Raw genomic sequence first — 19,605 nt, 5'->3', positions numbered from 1 at the left:
GAGCTCACCCCATCACAGGGATTCGAACTGCCGACCTTCTGATCGGCAAGTCCTGGGCTCTGTGGTTTAACCCACAGCACCACCTGCATCCCTCCTTGCTTTTCCTTAGGATGTTCCTATTTTCATTGGAGAAATGTTGGAGAGTAGGGAGTTCTTCGACCCTTGAGCCAAGGAGAAAAGTAACTAGACAACCTTTAGAAGACATCTGAAGGCAACCCTGTAGAAGGAAGACTTTTTAATGTTTATGTATTATGTTTTAGAATATGTTGGAAGGCGCCCAGATCGACGACTTCTTCTTCTTCTTCTTCTTCTTCTTCTTCTTCTTCTTCTTCTTCTTCTTCTTCTTGACATCCCGATTTTCATGGGAGAAATGTTGGAGGGCATGTCTTCCCCACCCACCAGGGCAAAGCCCCTTGCCTTTCGAAAAACGAAACTGCAGCAAAGTCCCCGTCATTGGCTGGAATTTTCCTCGGAAGGGAAGGACACCTGTCGCTGTATATTTCAGCTGTGCAGAGAGAGACACACACACAGAGAGAGAGAGAGAGGGCAGGATTGATCCAGGCGACAATCTGAAGGCCAGACGGCCGGATTTAAAGGACCTGGGTATGAACTGCATGCCGTCTGTCTGTCTGTCTGCGTCTTAGCACTCCCAGCTTCTGGTTTCTGAACCACGTCTGTCTGCTTGCAACATTCCCACGAACTTTCGGCCAGCCTGCCTGGATCTCCCAGAGATTCATTTTCCCCTTTCGCTGGCTTGCGATCAGCCTCTCCGGCTAGATTCCAGCTGGGCCGCCTTCCACGGGTCGCCCGGGATGGGGAAGGAAACTATTTTTGGGTGACGCTTTGATGTTGAGTCAGCAGCCGTCGACGCAAAAGCCCCACACCAGCTCCCTGGGAGCTGCGGCGAAGGCTGCTCCCCATCTGAGAAATCAATGCAGGCATGAAGCTGGCAAGGTATCTATAACTATAGATTGCACTCTATTATTATTATTTCCATTTTCTGAAGCAGACTAACCTCGACATGTTCCTGGCCCAGTAACCATCGACGTTGGGAAGATCCAGGCAAAGGGTGTATTAACTTCTGCCCGCTGCCAAACCAGTGGTTATTGATGAATGAAATCAATAGATTAATCAAGACCATCACCTTTTACCTATGCCTTGAGGTGATTTGCAGCTGAGGAACATCTGGCAACTTCGTTATACAGCTTTTGGCAAACGTTGAGGAATGCGCACCTCTCCAACCTGCTTGAGCGGTGTATTTTTAGGGACCGACTTATTTCTGCAATGTTGAATTGTTTCCAATTGCTTTTAATGTTGTGTTCTAATATTTAAAGTTGCGTTGTAATTGCTGTAATGCTCCTGGGACCTTAGGATGAAGAGTGAATAATAATAATAATAATAATAATAATAATAATAATAGCCAGTAGCATTCTTCTAGAGAGAGGTACCAGAACTCCCCCTTGTTCTCTTATAATGGTAATGGCACCCACCTGAGAGGTGCCGGGTTCAAGGTGAGGGAGTCAGGGTGTTTTACAACATTCAAAAGCTTGATCCTAAAAAACCATGTAATAATATAAAAGGAGGATTTGGAGGGAGTTTTTAGCTTGCGCAGACACCAAGAACATTTAATGCACACGTGTGTGCATACACACTCACACCCGGATCAAAGAATCTTGAGAACTCTGATTAGTTACCGTACTTTTCTGTGTATAAGACGCCCCCTTAATTTGGGTACTCCAAATTAAGAAAACACCCCCTCAGCACTACCTGTGTATAAGACGAGCCCCAATTTTAAACAGATTTTTTTGGTAAAAAAACCCCTAGTCTTATACACGGGGGGAAACGGTAAGTTTGCTGGGAACCTAAGCACCTCTGTGAGGAGTAAGCTACAGTTAACAGGATTATTGGGGGGGGTGTGTAGAAATGTGCTTTACATATTCTAGCAAAAGTGTGTTGATGTGAACAGGACATTTCTCCTACAAAGATAGGATAAATTGCTTTATGCTAACCAATAATTAATTCTGATGCTCATATTTCAAATCCTGCTTGCGTTTTCATCTCCACATGGTACTGTAGTTCTTTAAATACTCAGTAACAGCTCTCCAGTCAAGGAATTTATCCTCATTTTGGTCTCTAATCTTTGCTGTTAATCTTGCCAGCTCCGCAAACGCCATCATTTTCAAAAGCCAGTCTCCCTTTGTTGGAACCTCCTCTTCTTTCCATCTTTGGGCATACAATATTCTTGCTGCTGTCGTTGTACACATAAATAAGGAAGTTTTTAATGTTTGATGTCTTGTGGTGTTTTTATGTTTTGCTGGAAGCCACCCAGAGTGGCTGGGGCAAGCCAGTCAGATGGGCAGATAACAACAACAATAGTAATAATAATAGTAATAGTAATAATAATAATAATAATAATAATAATAATAATAATAACAAAGTGGGCTCCATGGCCCAGTCAGGAGCACAGTGAGATTCTCACTGTGGAATCACCTGCAGCTGAAAGTCTGCCGAAATCCAAGATTGAGCGTATACAGGGAACGTCTTCTGCTAAATGATCAAAGGTGTTTTGTTGACATCTGGCACAGATCCAATTAAATGAATATTCGGTTTAAATAAGTAGCATAAGAATGTGGTTTGATTGAGGACTAGAGTCTTGCGCCATTTTTTGTTTTTTAAGAGGAAAGGCCATAACGCAGTTGTTGGACGCCTGCTTGGCATGCAGAAGGCGGCAGGTTCAGGCCCCGGCACCTCCCGGCAGAGCTGGGGACGGGTGCCCACCTTGAAATCTCAGAGAGCCCCTGTAGGTGATGCTGAGCTAGACTGGAAGAGCGCTCTGACTTACAGAGTCATATAATCATAGAGTCGGAATCTCATTTCTTCTAACTTTAAGCCAAAGATTCGAGTCCCACCCTCCAGAACAGCAGAAAAGCAAGTTTGCTCCCTGTTCCATGGGGCAGCCATGGGACTCAGCAGAAGGCAGCTCAGAAATTATGTCCGTCCCACAAGGTGAAAGCCTTCCCACCTCCGGTTTTCTTAATTTCTTTACAGTGGTACCTCAGGTTAAGTACCGTATTTTTTTGCTCTATAAGACTCCCTTTTTCCCTCCAAAAAAGTAAGGGGAAATGTGTGTGCGTCTTATGGAGCGGATGCAGGCTGCGCAGCTATCCCAGAAGCCAGAACAGCAAGAGGGATCGCTGCTTTCGCTGCGCAGCGATCCCTCTTGCTGTTCTGGCTTCTGAGATTCAGAATATTTCTTGTTTTGTTTTCCTCCTCCAAAAACTAGGTGCGTCTTGTGATCTGGTGCATCTTATAGAGTGAAAAATACGGTACTTACTTCGTTCCGGAGCTCCGTACTTAACCTGAAACTGTTCTTTACCTGAAGCGCCACTTTAGCTAATGGGGCCTCCTGCTGCTGCTGCGCCACCGGAGCACGATTTCTGTTCTCATCCTGGAGCAAAGTGCTTAACCTGAAGCACTATTTCTGGGTTAGCGGAGTCTGTAACCTGAAGCATATGTAACCCGAGGTACCACTGTATTGCCCTTTTGCCAGGCTGCTCAAAGCACCATGCAGAATCTTCACCCCTCCGTGTTTCCTTCTCACACAACCACCCTGTGGAGTAGGCTAAGTTGAGAGAGACAACAGACTAGGACATGGGAGGCCTGAGTTCGAATCCTTTGGGAGCCAGTCACTGCCTCCCAGAACAACCTACCCCATTGTGAAGGGAACAACCAGGTGCGCCACCTTGAAATTATTGGAGAAAAAGCTGGCATATAAATGCAATCAGTAATCATAATAATTGAAAATCAATCATTTGATTGTTGGAATGGGTTGTTGGGTTGTTTGGGAATTGCCCTTCTCCAAAAACATCTCGTAAAAGCAAAGTATTTTTTTGTAATACAGTGGTACCTCGGGTTACAGACGCTTCAGGTTACAGACTCCGCTAACCCAGAAATGGTACCTCGGGTTAAGAACTTTGCTTCAGGATGAGAACAGAAATCGTGTGGCGGCGGCAGCGGGAGAGCCCATTAGCTAAAGTGGTACCTCAGGTTAAGAACAGTTTCAGGTTAAGAACGGACCTCCGGAACGAATTAAGTTTTTAACCCGAGGTACCACTGTATGTGCCACGATTTTATGCCACCAGTATATGCAAACATCTGGCTTACTTAAGATATTTATTAGAACCTTTATTCTCAATAACGATGAAGCCTGCAGCTGGAGATTGCTTTGATTTTTTTAATGAATCTTTATTATTTGTAAAGGGCAGCTCAGTGGGCTAGAGCGTGGTGCTGATAACACCAAGGTTGCAAGTTCGATCCCCGTATGAGACAGCCGCATATTCCTGTATTGCATTGCGGGGGGGGGGGGGGTGGACTGAATTATCCTTCCAGCCCTACAATTCTATAATTCTATATTTGTATGAGTTGATCCTTTATTCTCCCTTTGGAGCTGCGCTGTATGTTTGTACTTTTGTCTTTCTGGGCTGTGGCGCTTTAAGGTTTAAAATCTTTTGATTGCTTGTCTTTTTTTGCACATTGTTGTTGTTGTACTTTTGTCTTTCTGGGCTGTGGCGCTTTAAGGTTTAAAATCTTTTGATTGCTTGTCTTTTTTTGCACGTTGTTGTTGTTGTTAGTAAATCAGTTTATTAAAAAAGGAACAGCAGGCACACCCAGTGAGTTTGTGGCTGAGACAGGGTCAAGATTCGAACCCGGGTCTCCCAGGTGATTAATCCGACACGCTCTTTCCCACTGCACCTCCTCCCCACGGCGAGGCTCCTTTTGCGTCTCCAAACACCTGCTTGGGCTGTGAACGGGACGGGGAAATGGGGCTGCTCGTTTTGCAGGTTGGACAGGGTCCAGCGTGCTGGGTTTCAGATCCCTATTCTTAGAAGGCTGCCATGGGGTTTTTGACGATGACTGCACAGCCAAGGCTCTGGTTTGACATATCCGAGTGTGAATGAAGCCTGTGGCATCTTCCAGGAGAGGTGGGGTCGAAACTGGACTGCCGTTTAAGGCCCTAGGATATTACTTACACCACCACCACCCGCCCACCTTCAGCTGCCCCACCCCTCCAACAGGACTCAGTATTTTAAAAAAGGGAATCTCCTACACTTAGAACCAATTCTCCACTTTTGGGACAGGAGCCTTAATAATAATAATTTTATTATTTGCCCCAGCCACTCTGGGTGGCTTCCAGCATATGCAAAACCATAATAAAACATTAAACATTAAAAAAAAAAACCTTCCCTATCCAGGGCTGCCTTCAGACATCTCCTAAAGGTTGTGCAGTTATTTATCTTCTTGGCTCGGGGGTCGCATAACCCCATACCCGCCAACATTTCTTGGATGAAAATAGGGACCTTTAGGACCGGTGTTATATGATCCGAGTGGCCGTTCCCAGTCACCAGTCTAGCTGCCACATTCTGGATTACTGTAGTTGTAGTTTCCGAGTCACTTTCAAAGGTAGCCCCACGGAGAGCACATTGCAGTAGTCTAAGCGGGAGATAACCAGAGCATGGACCACTCTGGCCAGACAGTCTGCGGGCAGGGAGGGTCTCAGATGGAGCTGGTAGACAGCCGCCCTGGACGCAGAATTGACCTGCGCCTCCATGGACAGCTGTGAGTCCAAAATGACTCCCAGGCTGCACACCTGATCCTTCAGGGGCACAGTTCTCCCATTCAGTCCCCCACACCTGCCCACCCTGTGTCCCCCCAAAACAGTAACCTCAGTCCATTAGCCACCATCCATCCTCCATCCGCCTCCAGACACACACACAGTGGATTATGGGTAGGCAAACTAAGGCCCTGGGGCCAGATCCGGGCCAATCGCCTTCTAAATCCGGCCTGCGGACGGTCCGGGAATCAGCGTGTTTTTACATGAGTAGAATGTGTGCTTTTATTTAAAATGCACCTCTGGGTTATTTGTGGGGCATAGGAATTCATTCATTTCCCCCCAAAAAACATATAGTCTGGCCACCCCACAAGGTCTGAGGGACCGTGGACTGGCCCCCTGCTGAAAACGTTTGCTGACCCCTGCTTGAGTGGATCAATAAAGGCCCCCTTTGCACTATGCATTGGAAGCAGCCTTGGAGCACTTTAAAGAGCCATGTTTCAATTCCCCGCCCCAATGAATCCTGTACTTTAAGGGTGCTGAGAGCTGTTCGGAGACAGCGCGAGCAAAAGTTTCAGTCCAACTGGGATTCGCACGGCTCTGGTCGCTTCTGCTTGTTTCGTGACTTTACCTGGTCGGGATGCTGACGACAGATCTCTGCCTCGTTCCTCCTGCTGCGTTTAGCAAGGGTTCCTCAGCGACGACATGGCGACGGGTCCCTGCGAGATCCTGGAGCGGAGCGAAGAGTCTCCAGATTCTCTGAAAGAGCCTACAGTCCAGAAGCCATTGAAGGAGGAGATAAAAGAAGGTATTTCAATGATAGAATTGTAGAGTTGGAAGGGACCCTGCAATGCAGGGATAGGAGCATGGCTTAGGGAATCTAAGCAACTTACGCCCTTTCAGAAGAACGTGTGAAATATACTATGCACGCGTGGGTTTGAATCCCACCTTCGTCGCCAGTGAAATATACTCGGAGTCGAGAGTGAATTTCATGCCCTTTATTCAGCTCATAGTGGTGAGGCGGAATGGGAGTTCCCCCAGAATGTCTGCTTTATATACATTATTTACACAATGGGCCTCACGTGATTGGCTAATTCCGGGATTCTCCTGTAAGCCAATCAGGTTGCGGATTCACTTCCACCTGGAGTTGGATTGGGTGGCTCCTGTGGACCAATGAGACTGCTGCATTCTGGATCCTATTGTTCTAGGACCAATGAGACTGCTGCATTCTGGATCCTATTGTTCTAGGACCAATGAGACTGCTGCATTCTGGATCCTATTGTTTTAGGACCAATCAGACTGCTGCATTCGGAATCCTATTGTTTTAGGACCAATCAGACTGCTGCATTCTGAATCCTACTGTTCTAGGACCAATCAGACTGCTGCATTCGGAATACTATTGTTTTAGGACCAATCAGACTGCTGCATTCTGAATCCTACTGTTTTAGGACCAATCAGACTGCTGCATTCTGGATCCTATTGTTTTAGGACCAATCAGACTGCTGCATTCTGAATCCTATTGTTCTAGGACCAATCAGACTGCAGCATTCTGGATCCTACTGTTCTAGGACCAATCAGACTGCTGCATTCTGGATCCTACTGTTCTAGGACCAATCAGACTGCTGCATTCCGGATCTTATTCAACTCAGTACATAACACCATGAGAACAGAAGACGAGGCTGCTGGGTCCGGCCAAAGGCCCATTTTGTCCACCATCCTGTTCTCTCAGGGGCCCATTGTGGGAAACCCACAAGCAGTATCTGGACACGAGAGTCTCTCCCCTCCTGCGATTTCCAGCACCTAGTGTTCAGGAGCTTTGTTGTATACAGGTATTAAAAGATAAGCCAGCCCCCAAGCTCTTAATCTCATGGACATGACACAAAAGGAAGGAGAGAGGAGGAGGGAAGAAGAAAGCCAAAGTCAGGTCAGTCTCTCTTCACCTGGCCATGATCATCATCTCCCCCATCATCTCAGCACTGGTCCCACCATTAAGTAAGGTAAAGGGGCCCCTGACCATTAGGTCCAGTCGTGGCTGACTCTGGGGTTGCGGCGCTCATCTCGCTTTATTGGCTGAGGGAGCTGGTGTGCAACTTCCGGGTCATGTGGCCAGCATGACTAAGCTGCTTCTGGCAAACCAGAGCAGCGTACGGAAACGCCGTTTACCTTCCCGCCGGAGCGGTACCTATTTATCTACTTGCACTGTGTGCTTTTGAACTGCTAGGTGGGCAGGAGCAGGGACTGAGCAACGGGAGCTCACCCCGTCATTGCGGGGATTCGAACCGCCGACCTTCTGATCGGCAAGTCCTAGGCTCTGTGGTTTAACCCACAGCGCCACCCGCGTCCCTAATATTATTATTATTATTATTATTTGCAAACCACTTGGAGGTTTTACTTACGATCAAGAAGCAAAAGGTAGATTTTGATAACAAAACCATAAGGACTAGAATCATGGGGTCGGCTTGAAAATTAAACTGAACTTTGAAAATTAAACTGAAGTGATGCTAATTGGTGTGTTTCTTTAACAGATGCCGCAATACCAGTAAGTAAAGAAGAGATCAACAGCACCCCAAATGTAAGTATGACCGCGTGTGGCAATGCTTTAAGACCCTTGCTTCCCAAGTCCTCTCTCGGCTCACATCCACACCTCACATTGAAAGCAGCATTTCTGCCGCTTTAACAGTTGCGACTTAAATAAAATTTTATTATTACTTTAGAATGTTGTATCATTTTAATGTTGTTAGCTGCTCTGAGCCCGGCTTTGGCTGGGGAGGGCGGGATATACCGTAAATAAAATTTTATTATTATTATTATTATTCCCCCAAAGGATCCCGGGAACTTTAGTTTTTGTTTTTGTTTTTAATTTTTGTTTTTAATTTTTCTTTTTCATTCATTACATACATCTCAACTTCTTAACATTTACTATATATTCCTCCCTCCCTCCCCTCCAGGGCTTCCCCCATCTTCTGCTTCTGGTTTGTTTATCTTTTCACCCACTTTGCTATCTCTCAACAGAAAAAGTTGTTAATAACATAACATCAAACCTAAAAACATAAAAAATAAAATTAAACACACCATCCCATTTCACTATCTTCTAAGCATTTTCTGATGCGGATAATGTGGATGTTTATTTAAATCCTGCCATCAAGTCTATTGACTTTCTTTGTTTCTGCCAATATAATAGGAATGGTTCCCAATCTTTTTCAAAGTCTTTGTTGTCTTTTTCTCTTAGTCTGTCTGTCATTTTTTGCCAGTTCTGCATAGTTCATCAGCTTCTCTTGCCATTGTTCTTTAGTTGGTATTTCTCCAGTCTTCCAATTTTGTGCAATCAACATTCTTGCTGCTGTAGTGGCATACATAAATAAAGTCCTCATTTCTTTTGGTATATCTTGACTTAAAATACCTAATAAAAAGGCTTCTGGGTGTTTTTTTTTACAAAAGTTAGGAACTATATTTTGTTAAGGGTGCTGAGAGTTGCTAGGTTAGCCCGCTATTCCCCTCAGAGAGCTACAATTCCCAGAGAGGTTTAACAATCAGTCCCTCTTCCCAGGGAATTCTGGGAATTGTAGCTGTTGTGGGGATATAGGAGTCTCCTGACAACTCTCAGAACCCTTTTCAAACTACAGTTCCCAGAATTCTTTGGGTGACATCACAACTGTTAAAAGCAGCAGAATAATGTCATGTGTGGCGCAGATATGTGCTTGGGTCTGGCTCTCCTGGGACAGAACTTAGTCCCAACTGAGTTCTGCTCAGAGAAGACCCATTGAAATGAATTTTTAAAAACCTTCAGGGTTTTATAAAACGTAATTTGGAAATGTTTGTAATATTGATCAGCAAGAGTGAAACATCAGGCAGTGGGGCGGGAAGTCAACTTTTAAATTTGCATTAATTTGGTGTTAATTTGTTTATTTTTTAAAGCATGATCTCTCCTTGCGGGGGACGGAAGGGATTCTTTTTCTCGTTACCATCATCATTTCATTTATTAATTGCTTCCTACGAACCCCCTCAAAGAGATTCACAGCACCAACTTCACAGGAAGCAATTAATAGATGGAATAATGATGATAATAATGAGAAAACAGAATCCCTCCTGTCCCTCGAGAGGAGAGACTGGCGCTTGGCAGCCTGTCCCAACATCGTTCCTGCGTGAGCTCACCAGTCTCTGCCTAAGGACAAGCTGTCCTGCTGGGCAGCTCAGGCAGCCGGTTTGTGGCTGAGCTGATTTTTGTCCTCCCTCCTCCCTCCTTGCAGCTGTTCCTGGGATACAGTAAGATTCTAGTCCTCAAGGAACCGGCTTGAAGTAGGAAACTAATAAACGAAAATCTGCCCTTCTTCCCTCATGGGGGACACAAGAGCCCTTTGCAGGTTCTCCATCAGTCGGAGAAAATAACAGAGGCCAACCAGAGAATACTGAGAAGCAAAGCAGCTAGTAAGCCTGGTCTTTATTGATCTGTTGCAACTGGGTGCCCCCTTCACACGCAGGAGAGAGGAGGACCCAGAACAAAGGTGTGTCCACCCTTATATAGATATTTTAAATTGCCCACCCTGGAGTCCAAGACCACCCCCAGACACATCATACCTGCATCACAGAAAGGGCGGTTTGCAGCAGAAATCTGAGTGCGTTGTTTACCTCCTGTCTGGCAGGTTAATGCTTACTTGATTGGTTACCCTGGGGAGCCTGGCCAGTCTTTTATAATGACAAATACTTAGTTCCTGAGCCAGGGCACAGGCTCACCCTATTCATACACAGACATACCCTTAAGACAGGATTTGTGAAGGAAAAGACAATGGGGAGGCTTTTCCATTTTCCTTGACCTTGCAGAGAAAATGCTTTCAGGGCTGTTTTCCTGTGCTGCTTCAGACATGTGGTTTATATATTTATGTACATGTTTGCTTGGTACATTTATGAACATTTATGATATATAAGACCTTAATTATTTTATTTCGAAACCAAGAATGCTTCCTTGTGCCAGATCTGAATGCAAATGATGTGCATTCCCAATTAGCTACAGCCCTTTCCCCAAACTCTCGGTAGCTCAGCTGATAAGAGCATGAAGCTCTTAATCTTAGGGTGGTGGGTTCAAGTCCCATATGAGGCAAAATATTGCTGCATTGCAGGGGTTGGACTAGATGATCATCAGGGTCCCTTCCTGCTCAATGAGTCTGTGATATCATTCGTCAACCCTGTATAACGCACACAGAAGCCTGGTGGAGCAGGCCTCTGATCTCTCTAGTCTAGCATCCTAGGAAGCCCAAAAGCAAGAACCAAGAGTATGCAGAAATAGCAAGGCTAACTGGAAGAATCCGACAGCAGGATGATGGAGAAATTCCAGAAAGAATGTTCCTAATTTATGGTATACTTAGAGAAAACTGTGAGGGACGCGGGTGGCACTGTGGGTTAAACCACAGAGCCTAGGGCTTGCCGATCAGAAGGTTGGCGGTTCGAATCCCTGTGACGGGGTGAGCTTCCATTGCTGGGTCCCTGCTCCTGCCCACCTAGCAGTTTGAAAGCACATCAAAGTGCCAGTAGATAAATAGGTACCGCTCTGGCGGGAAGGTAAACGGTGTTTCCATGCTCTGCTCTGGTTCGCCAGAAGTGGCTTAGTCATGCTGGCCACATGACCCGGAAGCTGTACGCCGGCTCCCTCAGCCAATAAAGCGAGATGAGCTCCACAACCCCAGAGTTGGTCATGACTGGGACCTAATGGTCAGGGGTCCCTTTACCCTTTACCTAACTGCAAGAATCTGATAGCAGGATGATGGAGAGATTCCAAAAAGAATGGTCCAAATTTATGGTATGCTTAGAGAAAACCGTACATAAATAAAGACACTCACAGGACTGAAATAAAACTTGTAACGTTTATTGTAAACATTTGGTTAGACCACAAGATGTAATGCTGTAATATAATAAGGAATGTATGTCTAAAGTATGATACAAAAATTTATTAAGGAATTAGAGACATTTATAGAATGTATATATAGTAATCACGGTTAAGAAAGAGCAATGTAGAGAAGCCAGAAGACGGGTGGAGGGAAGTTAATTCACATAAGATATAGGTTGAAAGGAGAATAATATTGTTAAGCTGTATTGTGCTTAAGATATTTGGAAAAAAATTAATATTATTGGGGGGGGGGACAAAAGCAAGAATCAAACAGAAGAGCATTCTCCTCTGTGTGTGTGTGTGTGTGTGTGTGTGTGTGTGTGTGTTAAGACAACCAAATTCCCGCTCCCCAAGTTGCACAACCCACAGTGCAGATCATCTTATCTGAGGCAGGCTGAAAACAGCAGCCAAGGACCCTGAAATTCCAATCAAACGGACACACGCACACAAAGGCTGCTATTGTGTAATTTGTTCTACAGAGCCGTGAACCTTCCTAACAGCATCCTTGAAATTGAAAGGAGATTGCTCTGGATCTTCTCCCCAAGTCCCGCCTGGAAATCTCTCTCTGCCTTTTAGCAGCACGAGGCATCGACAAACACTTCAAAGCGCCAGAAATTGTTATCCCTGTATTGAGATGCAGTGGTTGGTTTAGAGATGGGGAGAGCAGGATTCGAATCCCACCACCCCCATGCTCATCCATTTGCTTGTGGGCCTTGGGCCACTCATCTTAACCTACCTTGCAGGGGCGTTGTGAAGATAAAATGGGGGGGGGGGGAGAACCATGTGGGAGTCAGAAAACAGCAACACCTGGAGGGAGACAGGTTTCCCCATCCCTGATGGAAGAAGAAGAAGCATTCCCCTCTCTGGAGAGAAGGCCTCTTTGGAATAGAGGCATTGTTCCATTTCCTCCATGCAGCAGAGAAATGCTACTTCCTAGATCAGGAATGGATGGGACGCGGGTGGCGCTGTGGGTTAAACCACGGAGCCTAGGGCTTGCTGATCAGAAGGTCGGCGGTTCGAATCCCTGCAACGAGGTGAGCTCCCGTTGCTCGGTCCCAGCTCCTGCCAACCTAGCTGTTCGAAAGCACGTCAAAGTGCAAGTAGATAAATAGGTACCGCTCCGGCGGGAAGGTAAACGGCGTTTCCGTGCGCTGCTCTGGTTCGCCAGAAGCGGGCTTAGTCATGCTGGCTACATGACCCGGAAGCTGTACGCAGGCTCCTTTGGCCAATAAAGCGAGATGAGCACCGCAACCCCAGAGTTGGCCACGACTGGACGTAATGGTCAGGGGCCCCTTAACCTTTACCTAGATCAGGAATGGGGGGCTCCTGTGCCCCCCCCCAGTTGCCTAACATGGGATGCAACTATTGAAAATAATGAAGAGTCATACGCATTGATTTCTGTGGAAGAAAGCAGCTTACTACTGTGTCCAATTCTGGGCATCACAATTTAAAAAAGATGTTGACCAAGCCGAAAGGTGTGCAGAGGAGGGAGACCAAGATGATTAATGAAAGCAAGCCTTGTGAGGAACGGTTGAAGGAGCTGGGTGTGTTCAGCCTGAAAAAGAGGAGACTGAGAGGAGATAGGATAGCCATCTTCCAATATCTCAAGGGCTGTAACATGGAGGATGGAGCAAGCTTGTTTTCTCCTGCTCCAGAGGGTAGGACTCGAACCCATGGCTTCAAGTTACAAGAAAGGAGATTCCGACTAAACAAAAATTTCTGACGGTAAGAGCTGTTTTGGCAGTGAAAAGGAGGTGGTAGATCTTTCCTTGGAGGTTTTTAAGCAGAAGCTAGGTGACCATCTGCCATGGATGGTTTAGCTGAGATTCCTGCATTGCAGGGGGTTGGGCTGGATGACCTTTGGGGTCCCTTCCAACTCTATGATTCTATGAGCCCATTGTATGTATTATTTTAGAAAACTGCTTGGAGGACGTCTTCAGTGTTCAGATGAAATAAACCACTGGAATTCCTCCCACTTCAGGGTATAGAGAGGAAAGATGTAGACAGGCTTCACGTGGTCGAGCAAGACCTCGATGAGTTCGTGGACAGCATCGGAGAAGCAGCTTCCTCCACGCTTCCCGAGCCGTCGCTGGAAGTGGAGGAGCCCCCGGCTCCCGAGAAGGTCCCCGCAAAACAGCCCCGAGCCGAGCAAGTGGCGGAAAAAGTCCTGCGGGCTGAAAGGGTGGTGGAGAGGGCGCCCCGAGCAGAAAAAACCTCCGGGATGGATAAGGTGGCTGAGAAGGTTCCCCGAGCGGAAAAGGCGCCCCGTGTTGAGAAGGCGGCACGGGCAGAGAAGCCGGCAGAGAAAGTGCGGCCTGCAGCTCCAGCAGGTATGCAGTTTCCTTGGGGCCGGATGCACGCGTGACGACAGCATTGCTTCCTACTTGTATAGGCAGAAATTGCAGGGACTTGGGGGCTGGATTTGGGTCAAGGCCAGGGGGCAGGAGGGTGGGTTTCCAACCTTCACTTTAGCAGCTTCCTTAGACCGAGTCGGACCATTATTCCATGTAGCTCAGGGCTGTCTACACGGACTGGCAGCAGCTGTCCCGGGTTTCAAACAATGGAATCTTTCTGAGCCCAACCTGGAGATTTTGGGACTTTCTGCATGGGTTTATGGTCCTTTCCTTCATGGTCCTGAGCCGATTTAAACTCGGAAGCCTCTCTCCAGGATATCAGACAGGGGGCATTCCCAGCCTTACTGGGAGACACTGAGAATTGAACCCAGGACACTCTGCATTCAGAGCAGCTGTTCTACTCCTGCATTGTGGCCTTTTCCTTAAAACTACAGTAAGAGGCTAGTCCTCAAGGTCCTTTCCTCCTTGTAGCATGTGTGTGTGCCTGTCCAGACAGCTTTCTTGGTTTGGAGGGCGGGGAACAACTAAGAGGGATGGGGAACAAGGGAGATGAGCAACAGGGAACACAAACAAGGCGACACTTGTGCTCATTAGGGCTGGGTAATATATCAATATAAGGGACGTGGGTGGCGCTGTGGGTTAAACCACAGAGCCTAGGACTTGCCGATCAGAAGGTCCACGGTTCGAATCCCCACAACGGGGTGAGCTCCCGTTGCTCAGTCCCAGCTCCTGCCCACCTAGCAGTTCAAAAGCACGTCAAAGTGCAAGAAGATAAATAGGTACCGCTCTGGCGGGAAGGTAAACGGCGTTTCCGTGTGCTGCTCTGGTTCGCCAGAAGCGGCTTAGTGCTGCTGGCCACATGACCTGGAAGTTGTACGCCAGCTGCCATGGCCAGTAAAGCGAGATGAGCGCCGCAACCCCAGAGTCGGCCATGACTGGACCTAACGGTCAGGGGTCCCTTTACCTTTAATATATCAATATATCACCCAAAACTGGTTCAAAGTCCATAGTGTGATATCGGTTTCATAATTTTTTGGCCTGGCAAAACATCGCAAATCATGATGTGTGTCTTAATACTGAATGTCCCCCATGATGGACCCACCAAAAACAGCCTTTGGGTCACAGCAGGCTGGTCAAGTGAGCCCAACTCTCTCCCTCTCTCTGTTCTCTCCTGGAAGCCACAAAGACCGTCCCAACTAAGAGGAAAGCAGAGGCCCGCACTGCAGGGCCAACAAAGGACACGCTCCCTTGGGAGGGCCTGACCCTGAACAAATGCCTCGTGGTCGCCTCCTGCCTCGCCCTCCTCAGCGTCAGCTGCCAGGTGGTTCAAGGTAAGGGAGAAGAATGTTTCAGGATGTGACCAGCTGCTTACTGGAACAGAGAATCGTGGAATTGTAGAGTTGGAAGGGGTTGCGCAGCTAAAGAGGAAGCCAAAACAGCGAGCGGGATCCATCCCGCTCGCTGTCTTGGCTTGTGCCATAGCCGTGCACAACCCCTCCGGCAGGGAGAGGTTGCACGCAGCCTGTATGCTGCTTTTTGGGGCTGGGGGGGAAATAAGATTTTTTTCTTGATTTCCCCCTCTAAAAACTAGGTGCGCCCTATGGTCCGGTGCGCCCTATGGAGCGAAAAATACGGTATATGGGAACTGGATAAAGTGACTTTTCTTCTTTTAAGTTCTCAGAGCTCTTAACTGAGCTCAAGGTTGTCCTCTGAACTGAGAATCAATCACAGTCAGTCCATCATTTGAAAAATAAGACTTTGCCCCTAAAGGGCAAGTAGACATTCCGTTTTGGCGACTGTAACCCTGGTTCAAGGAGTCATTTGGCACCTAGGTTATATCTGTGTTTCTAACACTGCCTCTGGGTCCATGAAGGCTGGAGCATGGAGCTCAGTGGGAGATGTTGCTTCAGCAAGGAAGCAACTCACAGTAGGATCTGCAAGCATCACTCCTTCCTGGCTCTCAGCCTGGCCCTGATCCAAGCAGGCCTGATCTACACCCTTCTCTGAGTAGCTTCCCACAGGCCCATGGGTGGCAGCTCTCAAACTCTCACCCAGCTCCACCTGCCAACCACAATCAGTGGGTTCTTCCTGCTGTTGTCTCTGGCGCCACCTGCTGTCAGGCTCCCTGCCTTCCCTCCAACCAGTCCCAAAGTGCACCAGCCGCCACTGGCTAGGATCAGTCCCCATTTCCCCCTAATTCAGGAAGACTGGTGCTTGGGGCTAAAAGGGAGATGTTGCTTCAGCTGTGAAGCAGCTCGGACTAGGATCTCAGAGATGGAGGATGCGGATGATTCCTAGATTTGCAACATCCGCAAAAAAAGTGCACCTACTTTTTGATATTGGAGCACATCGAACGTCGCCTCTCCTTTCCCACAGACATTGTCGACTACGGTGGGGAAATCCTCGAGGCCGAGCTCAGCGCTTGGACATCTCAAGATGGCAGCGTTGGGGAAGCGGTGAGTCGAGATTCTAGGAGTCTTGGTTGACCACAGACTTGACATGAGCCAACAGTGTGACGCGGCAGCTAAAAAAGCCAATGCAATTCTGGGCTGCATCAATAGGAGTATAGCATCTAGATCAAGGGAAGTAATAGTGCCACTGTATTCTGCTCTGGTCAGACCTCACCTGGAGTACTGTGTCCAGTTCTGGGCACCACAGTTCAAGAAGGACACTGACAAACTGGAATGTGTCCAGAGGAGGGCAACCAAGATGGTCAAAGGCCTGGAAACGATGCCTTATGAGGAACGGCTACGGGAGCTGGGCATGTTTAGCCTGGAGAAGAGGAGGTTAAGGGGTGATATGATAGCCATGTTCAAATATAGAAAAGGATGTCACATAGAGGAGGGAGAAAGGTTGTTTTCTGCTGCTCCAGAGAAGCGGACACGGAGCAATGGATCCAAACTACAAGAAAGAAGATTCCACCTAAACATTAGGAAGAACTTCCTGACAGTAAGAGCTGTTTGACAGTGGAATTTGCTGCCAAGGAGTGTGGTGGAGTCTCCTTCTTTGGAGGTCTTTAAGCAGAGGCTTGACAACCATATGTCAGGAGTGCTCTGATGGTGTTTCCTGCTTGGCAGGGGGTTGGACTCGATGGCCCTTGTGGTCTCTTCCAACTCTAGGATTCTATGATTCTATGATTCTATGAGATGACAAATGGGTGGGTGGAAAGCAGGAAAATATGCCCAATTCCAGCAAAGTAGGTTGTGTCCATCCACGGTGGAGGATGCTGAATTGGGCCCCACCCACTGCAATCTGCCCTTGGCCAGCCCCCACCTTGCTACTTCTGAGGGGAATGCTTCATCCTGGAGTGGGGGGGGGGAAGCTGATGCCCTCCAGATTTAAGTTGTTGTTGCTGCTGTTATTTTGATGTTTTATTGTGCTTTTAATTCTGTTGGGAGCTGCCCAAAGTGGCTGGGGAAACCCAGCCAGATGAGTGGGGCAGTAATAATAATAATAATAATAATAATAATAATAATAATAATATTGCTGGCATCTAGGGGTGGTCAAACTGCTGTGACAGCAGCACTGAAGTGCCCTCCCTGGGGCACAATCCTGGGCAGTGTGTCTGGGGGTCCTGGGCTGCCTCGTTGATGGCATCCAAAGGAAATCAGAGCAAGACCTTTGGCACCAGCTTGGCTGCAGGAGTTGCTGGAAGTAGGCGGACAAGGCGTCACCCAACTGCCTTAGGGACTCCCCTCAAGATTTGTGTAGGGTTCACTCCTGACCCTTTTCCTCTCCCAAAGATGTCCCACAAGGCATTTACGCATCTCTTCACATAACAAATGCATTTATTTAACAAATGTATAGACTACTTTGTGGCCTCAAGCCGCTAAAGCAGTATTCGAGGCAGAATAATAGCTTTTTCTTAGACTTGTCTCCCTCCAAATATTGCTGGACGCCCACCAGTGATGGGAGTTGTGGGCCCGCAATGTCCGGAGGCTGTTTTTGGTGACACCCCTTGTGTTTGTTTCTGTGTTTTCTTCCCATTCCAGGAAGAACTCTGGTTTTACGAGAGGTGGCTGAACTGGTCGGACATGGACGAACCACCTGACATCGAGGAGGAGGAGGAGGAGGAGGAAGAGGAAGAGGAAAGCCTCGAAGTCGAAGAGGAGGAGCCCACTGAAGAGGAGGAGGAGCCAGAGGAAGAGGAGGAGGAGCCAGAAGAGGGAGGGGGAGGAGCTAAAGTCAAGCAGAAGAAAAGACCAGAGAAAGCAACCCGGAGAGAGAGGGTCTCCAAGGAGAAGTCCCAGAAAGGTCGCAAGGACCTAGAGGAAGAGGAGGAAGAGGAAGAGGAGGAAGAGGAGGAGGAGGAGCCTGTTCGCAGCAAGCGGCCTCTGCGAGAGGGGAAGCGGAAAGAGCAGCGCGAGGAGAGGAGGAGCCGACAGCCCAAACCCGAAGCCAAGGCCCACAAGCAAGAGGAAGGGAAGGGGCGCCCCAAGGACGGGCGCGACCGCGGGAAAGAGCGGGACCACAAGGCCCACGCCCACGAGCAGAGAGGCCGGAAGCCCTTGCGGGTGCAGCGCCCGCTCTTCCCCCTGCAGAAGCCTGCCAGGCGGCACGACTGAGACCCCTTCGCCGTGGGAAGCAGCACTCCAAAATGCCCCCTGTGCCCTCGAACAGGCGGGCGCAGGGGCCCAGGCAACTCTGGAGCAGTGCGAGACCCGCTTGCTTGCGTCTCACAAACTTCCCCTTGGTCCCACTTCCCAGACACATAATACCGAGGCCCTGCCACCTGCAGAGGGATCTTGGGCCACGGCCAAGGACTTGTCTGCTCAGCCCAGGAGATCCCTCTGACCTCTGACCTCAAGAAAGCCTCTCCCACCCCATCCCTATTGTCTTCTCTCTTTTTTTGGGGTGTTCACGCCTCCTCCCCCCCAAATAATGGGGCTGGGGGAGGCACCCCGCAACGGCAAGGAGAAGTTGCAGTGTTTGCTAAACCGGCTTGTGACGGACAGTGAGGCCTTTGTGCTTGACTCTGCTGCTTTGGTAGATGGAAGACCCCCCCCAAAAAAAACCTTGAGATCTCACCCCATAAGCAGTGGGGTTGGCTCACACATCCACACCCCATACATCAGTGCCTGAAAAAAAGACAGATTGAACCATCCATTCCTCCTTTGTCACAAAGCAGTTTTCAGAGGTGGTGTGAATCCTGATTCCTCTCCATCGTGTTTGCAGTCTTAAATTCAGCTCCCCACCTTTTATTCTCCAGTCAGTTTTCTCGATTTTTCCCCTTAAAAGAACTCTTCTTTTTTCTCCCCACCCCCCACCCTTTTGGCTTAAATCTGTTTATAATACATCTGTTAAATAAAAGTTTCAGACATGTAGGATGGACTCTTCTTTTTCTTCCATGCAGCGACGATCCCCTGAGGATCCCTGACCACTGGGAAATTCTGCCTTCTGGGGCTGCAGGGTGGGCGCCACCACCGAGAAGGCCCTCTGCCTAGTTCCCTGTAGCTTTGCTTCTTGCAGTGAGGGAACCGCCAGAAGGCCCTCAGAGCTGGACCTCAGTGTCCAGGCAGAACGATGGGGGTGGAGATGTTCCTTCAGGTATACTGGGCCAAGGCCGTTAAGGGCTTTAAAGGCAATGCTGTTTCTTAGATGCTGCTGGTGGGGTTCTGGTGGTGGCAGCACAGGAAAGGGAAACCACTCTGCATATGCTCAGAGGCATGGCCTTGGTCACATTTTTTAGGATTCAGAAGAGCCCTGCTGGACTAGACTTTGGTCTATCCCGTCCAGCATCCTTTTATCAGCAGCAACACAACCAG

General features: G+C 48.1%; 1 protein-coding gene across 2 annotated transcripts; it reads left to right on the top strand.

Annotated features, from left to right (window-relative positions):
- Positions 1 to 382: 382 nt before the first annotated feature.
- Positions 383 to 19,164, top strand: JSRP1 (junctional sarcoplasmic reticulum protein 1). Of its 2 annotated transcripts, none has more exons than XM_080989024.1 (7): positions 383 to 603; positions 6,293 to 6,416; positions 8,134 to 8,180; positions 13,468 to 13,816; positions 15,019 to 15,171; positions 16,217 to 16,296; positions 17,833 to 19,164. In XM_080989024.1, exons 2-7 carry the CDS (start codon positions 6,314 to 6,316, stop codon positions 18,403 to 18,405), a joined length of 1,305 nt encoding a protein of 434 aa, XP_080845150.1. In that variant the 5' UTR covers positions 383 to 603; positions 6,293 to 6,313; the 3' UTR covers positions 18,406 to 19,164. The 2 variants fall into 2 exon arrangements, with proteins under 2 accessions (XP_080845150.1, XP_080845149.1); XM_080989023.1 differs by lacking the exon at positions 383 to 603 and adding an exon at positions 685 to 954.
- Positions 19,165 to 19,605: the final 441 nt, after the last annotated feature.

This window comes from Podarcis pityusensis, assembly GCF_964106645.2.
Source record: "Podarcis pityusensis genome assembly, chromosome: 18".
Taxonomy (NCBI): Eukaryota; Metazoa; Chordata; class Lepidosauria; order Squamata; family Lacertidae; genus Podarcis; species Podarcis pityusensis.
Note: the sequence above shows the minus strand (reverse complement) of the source record. Positions and strands in the feature narration are given on the sequence as shown.

Coding starts and splice junctions, on each gene's coding strand:
- JSRP1 (XM_080989023.1), top strand. CDS start 847: ATGTTGAGTCAGCAGCCGTCGACGCAAAAGCCCCACACCAGCTCCCTG. Junction 955..6,292: donor GCAGGCATGAAGCTGGCAAG/GTATCTATAACT, acceptor TGCTGCGTTTAG/CAAGGGTTCCTCAGCGACGA. Junction 13,817..15,018: donor GCGGCCTGCAGCTCCAGCAG/GTATGCAGTTTC, acceptor CTCTCCTGGAAG/CCACAAAGACCGTCCCAACT.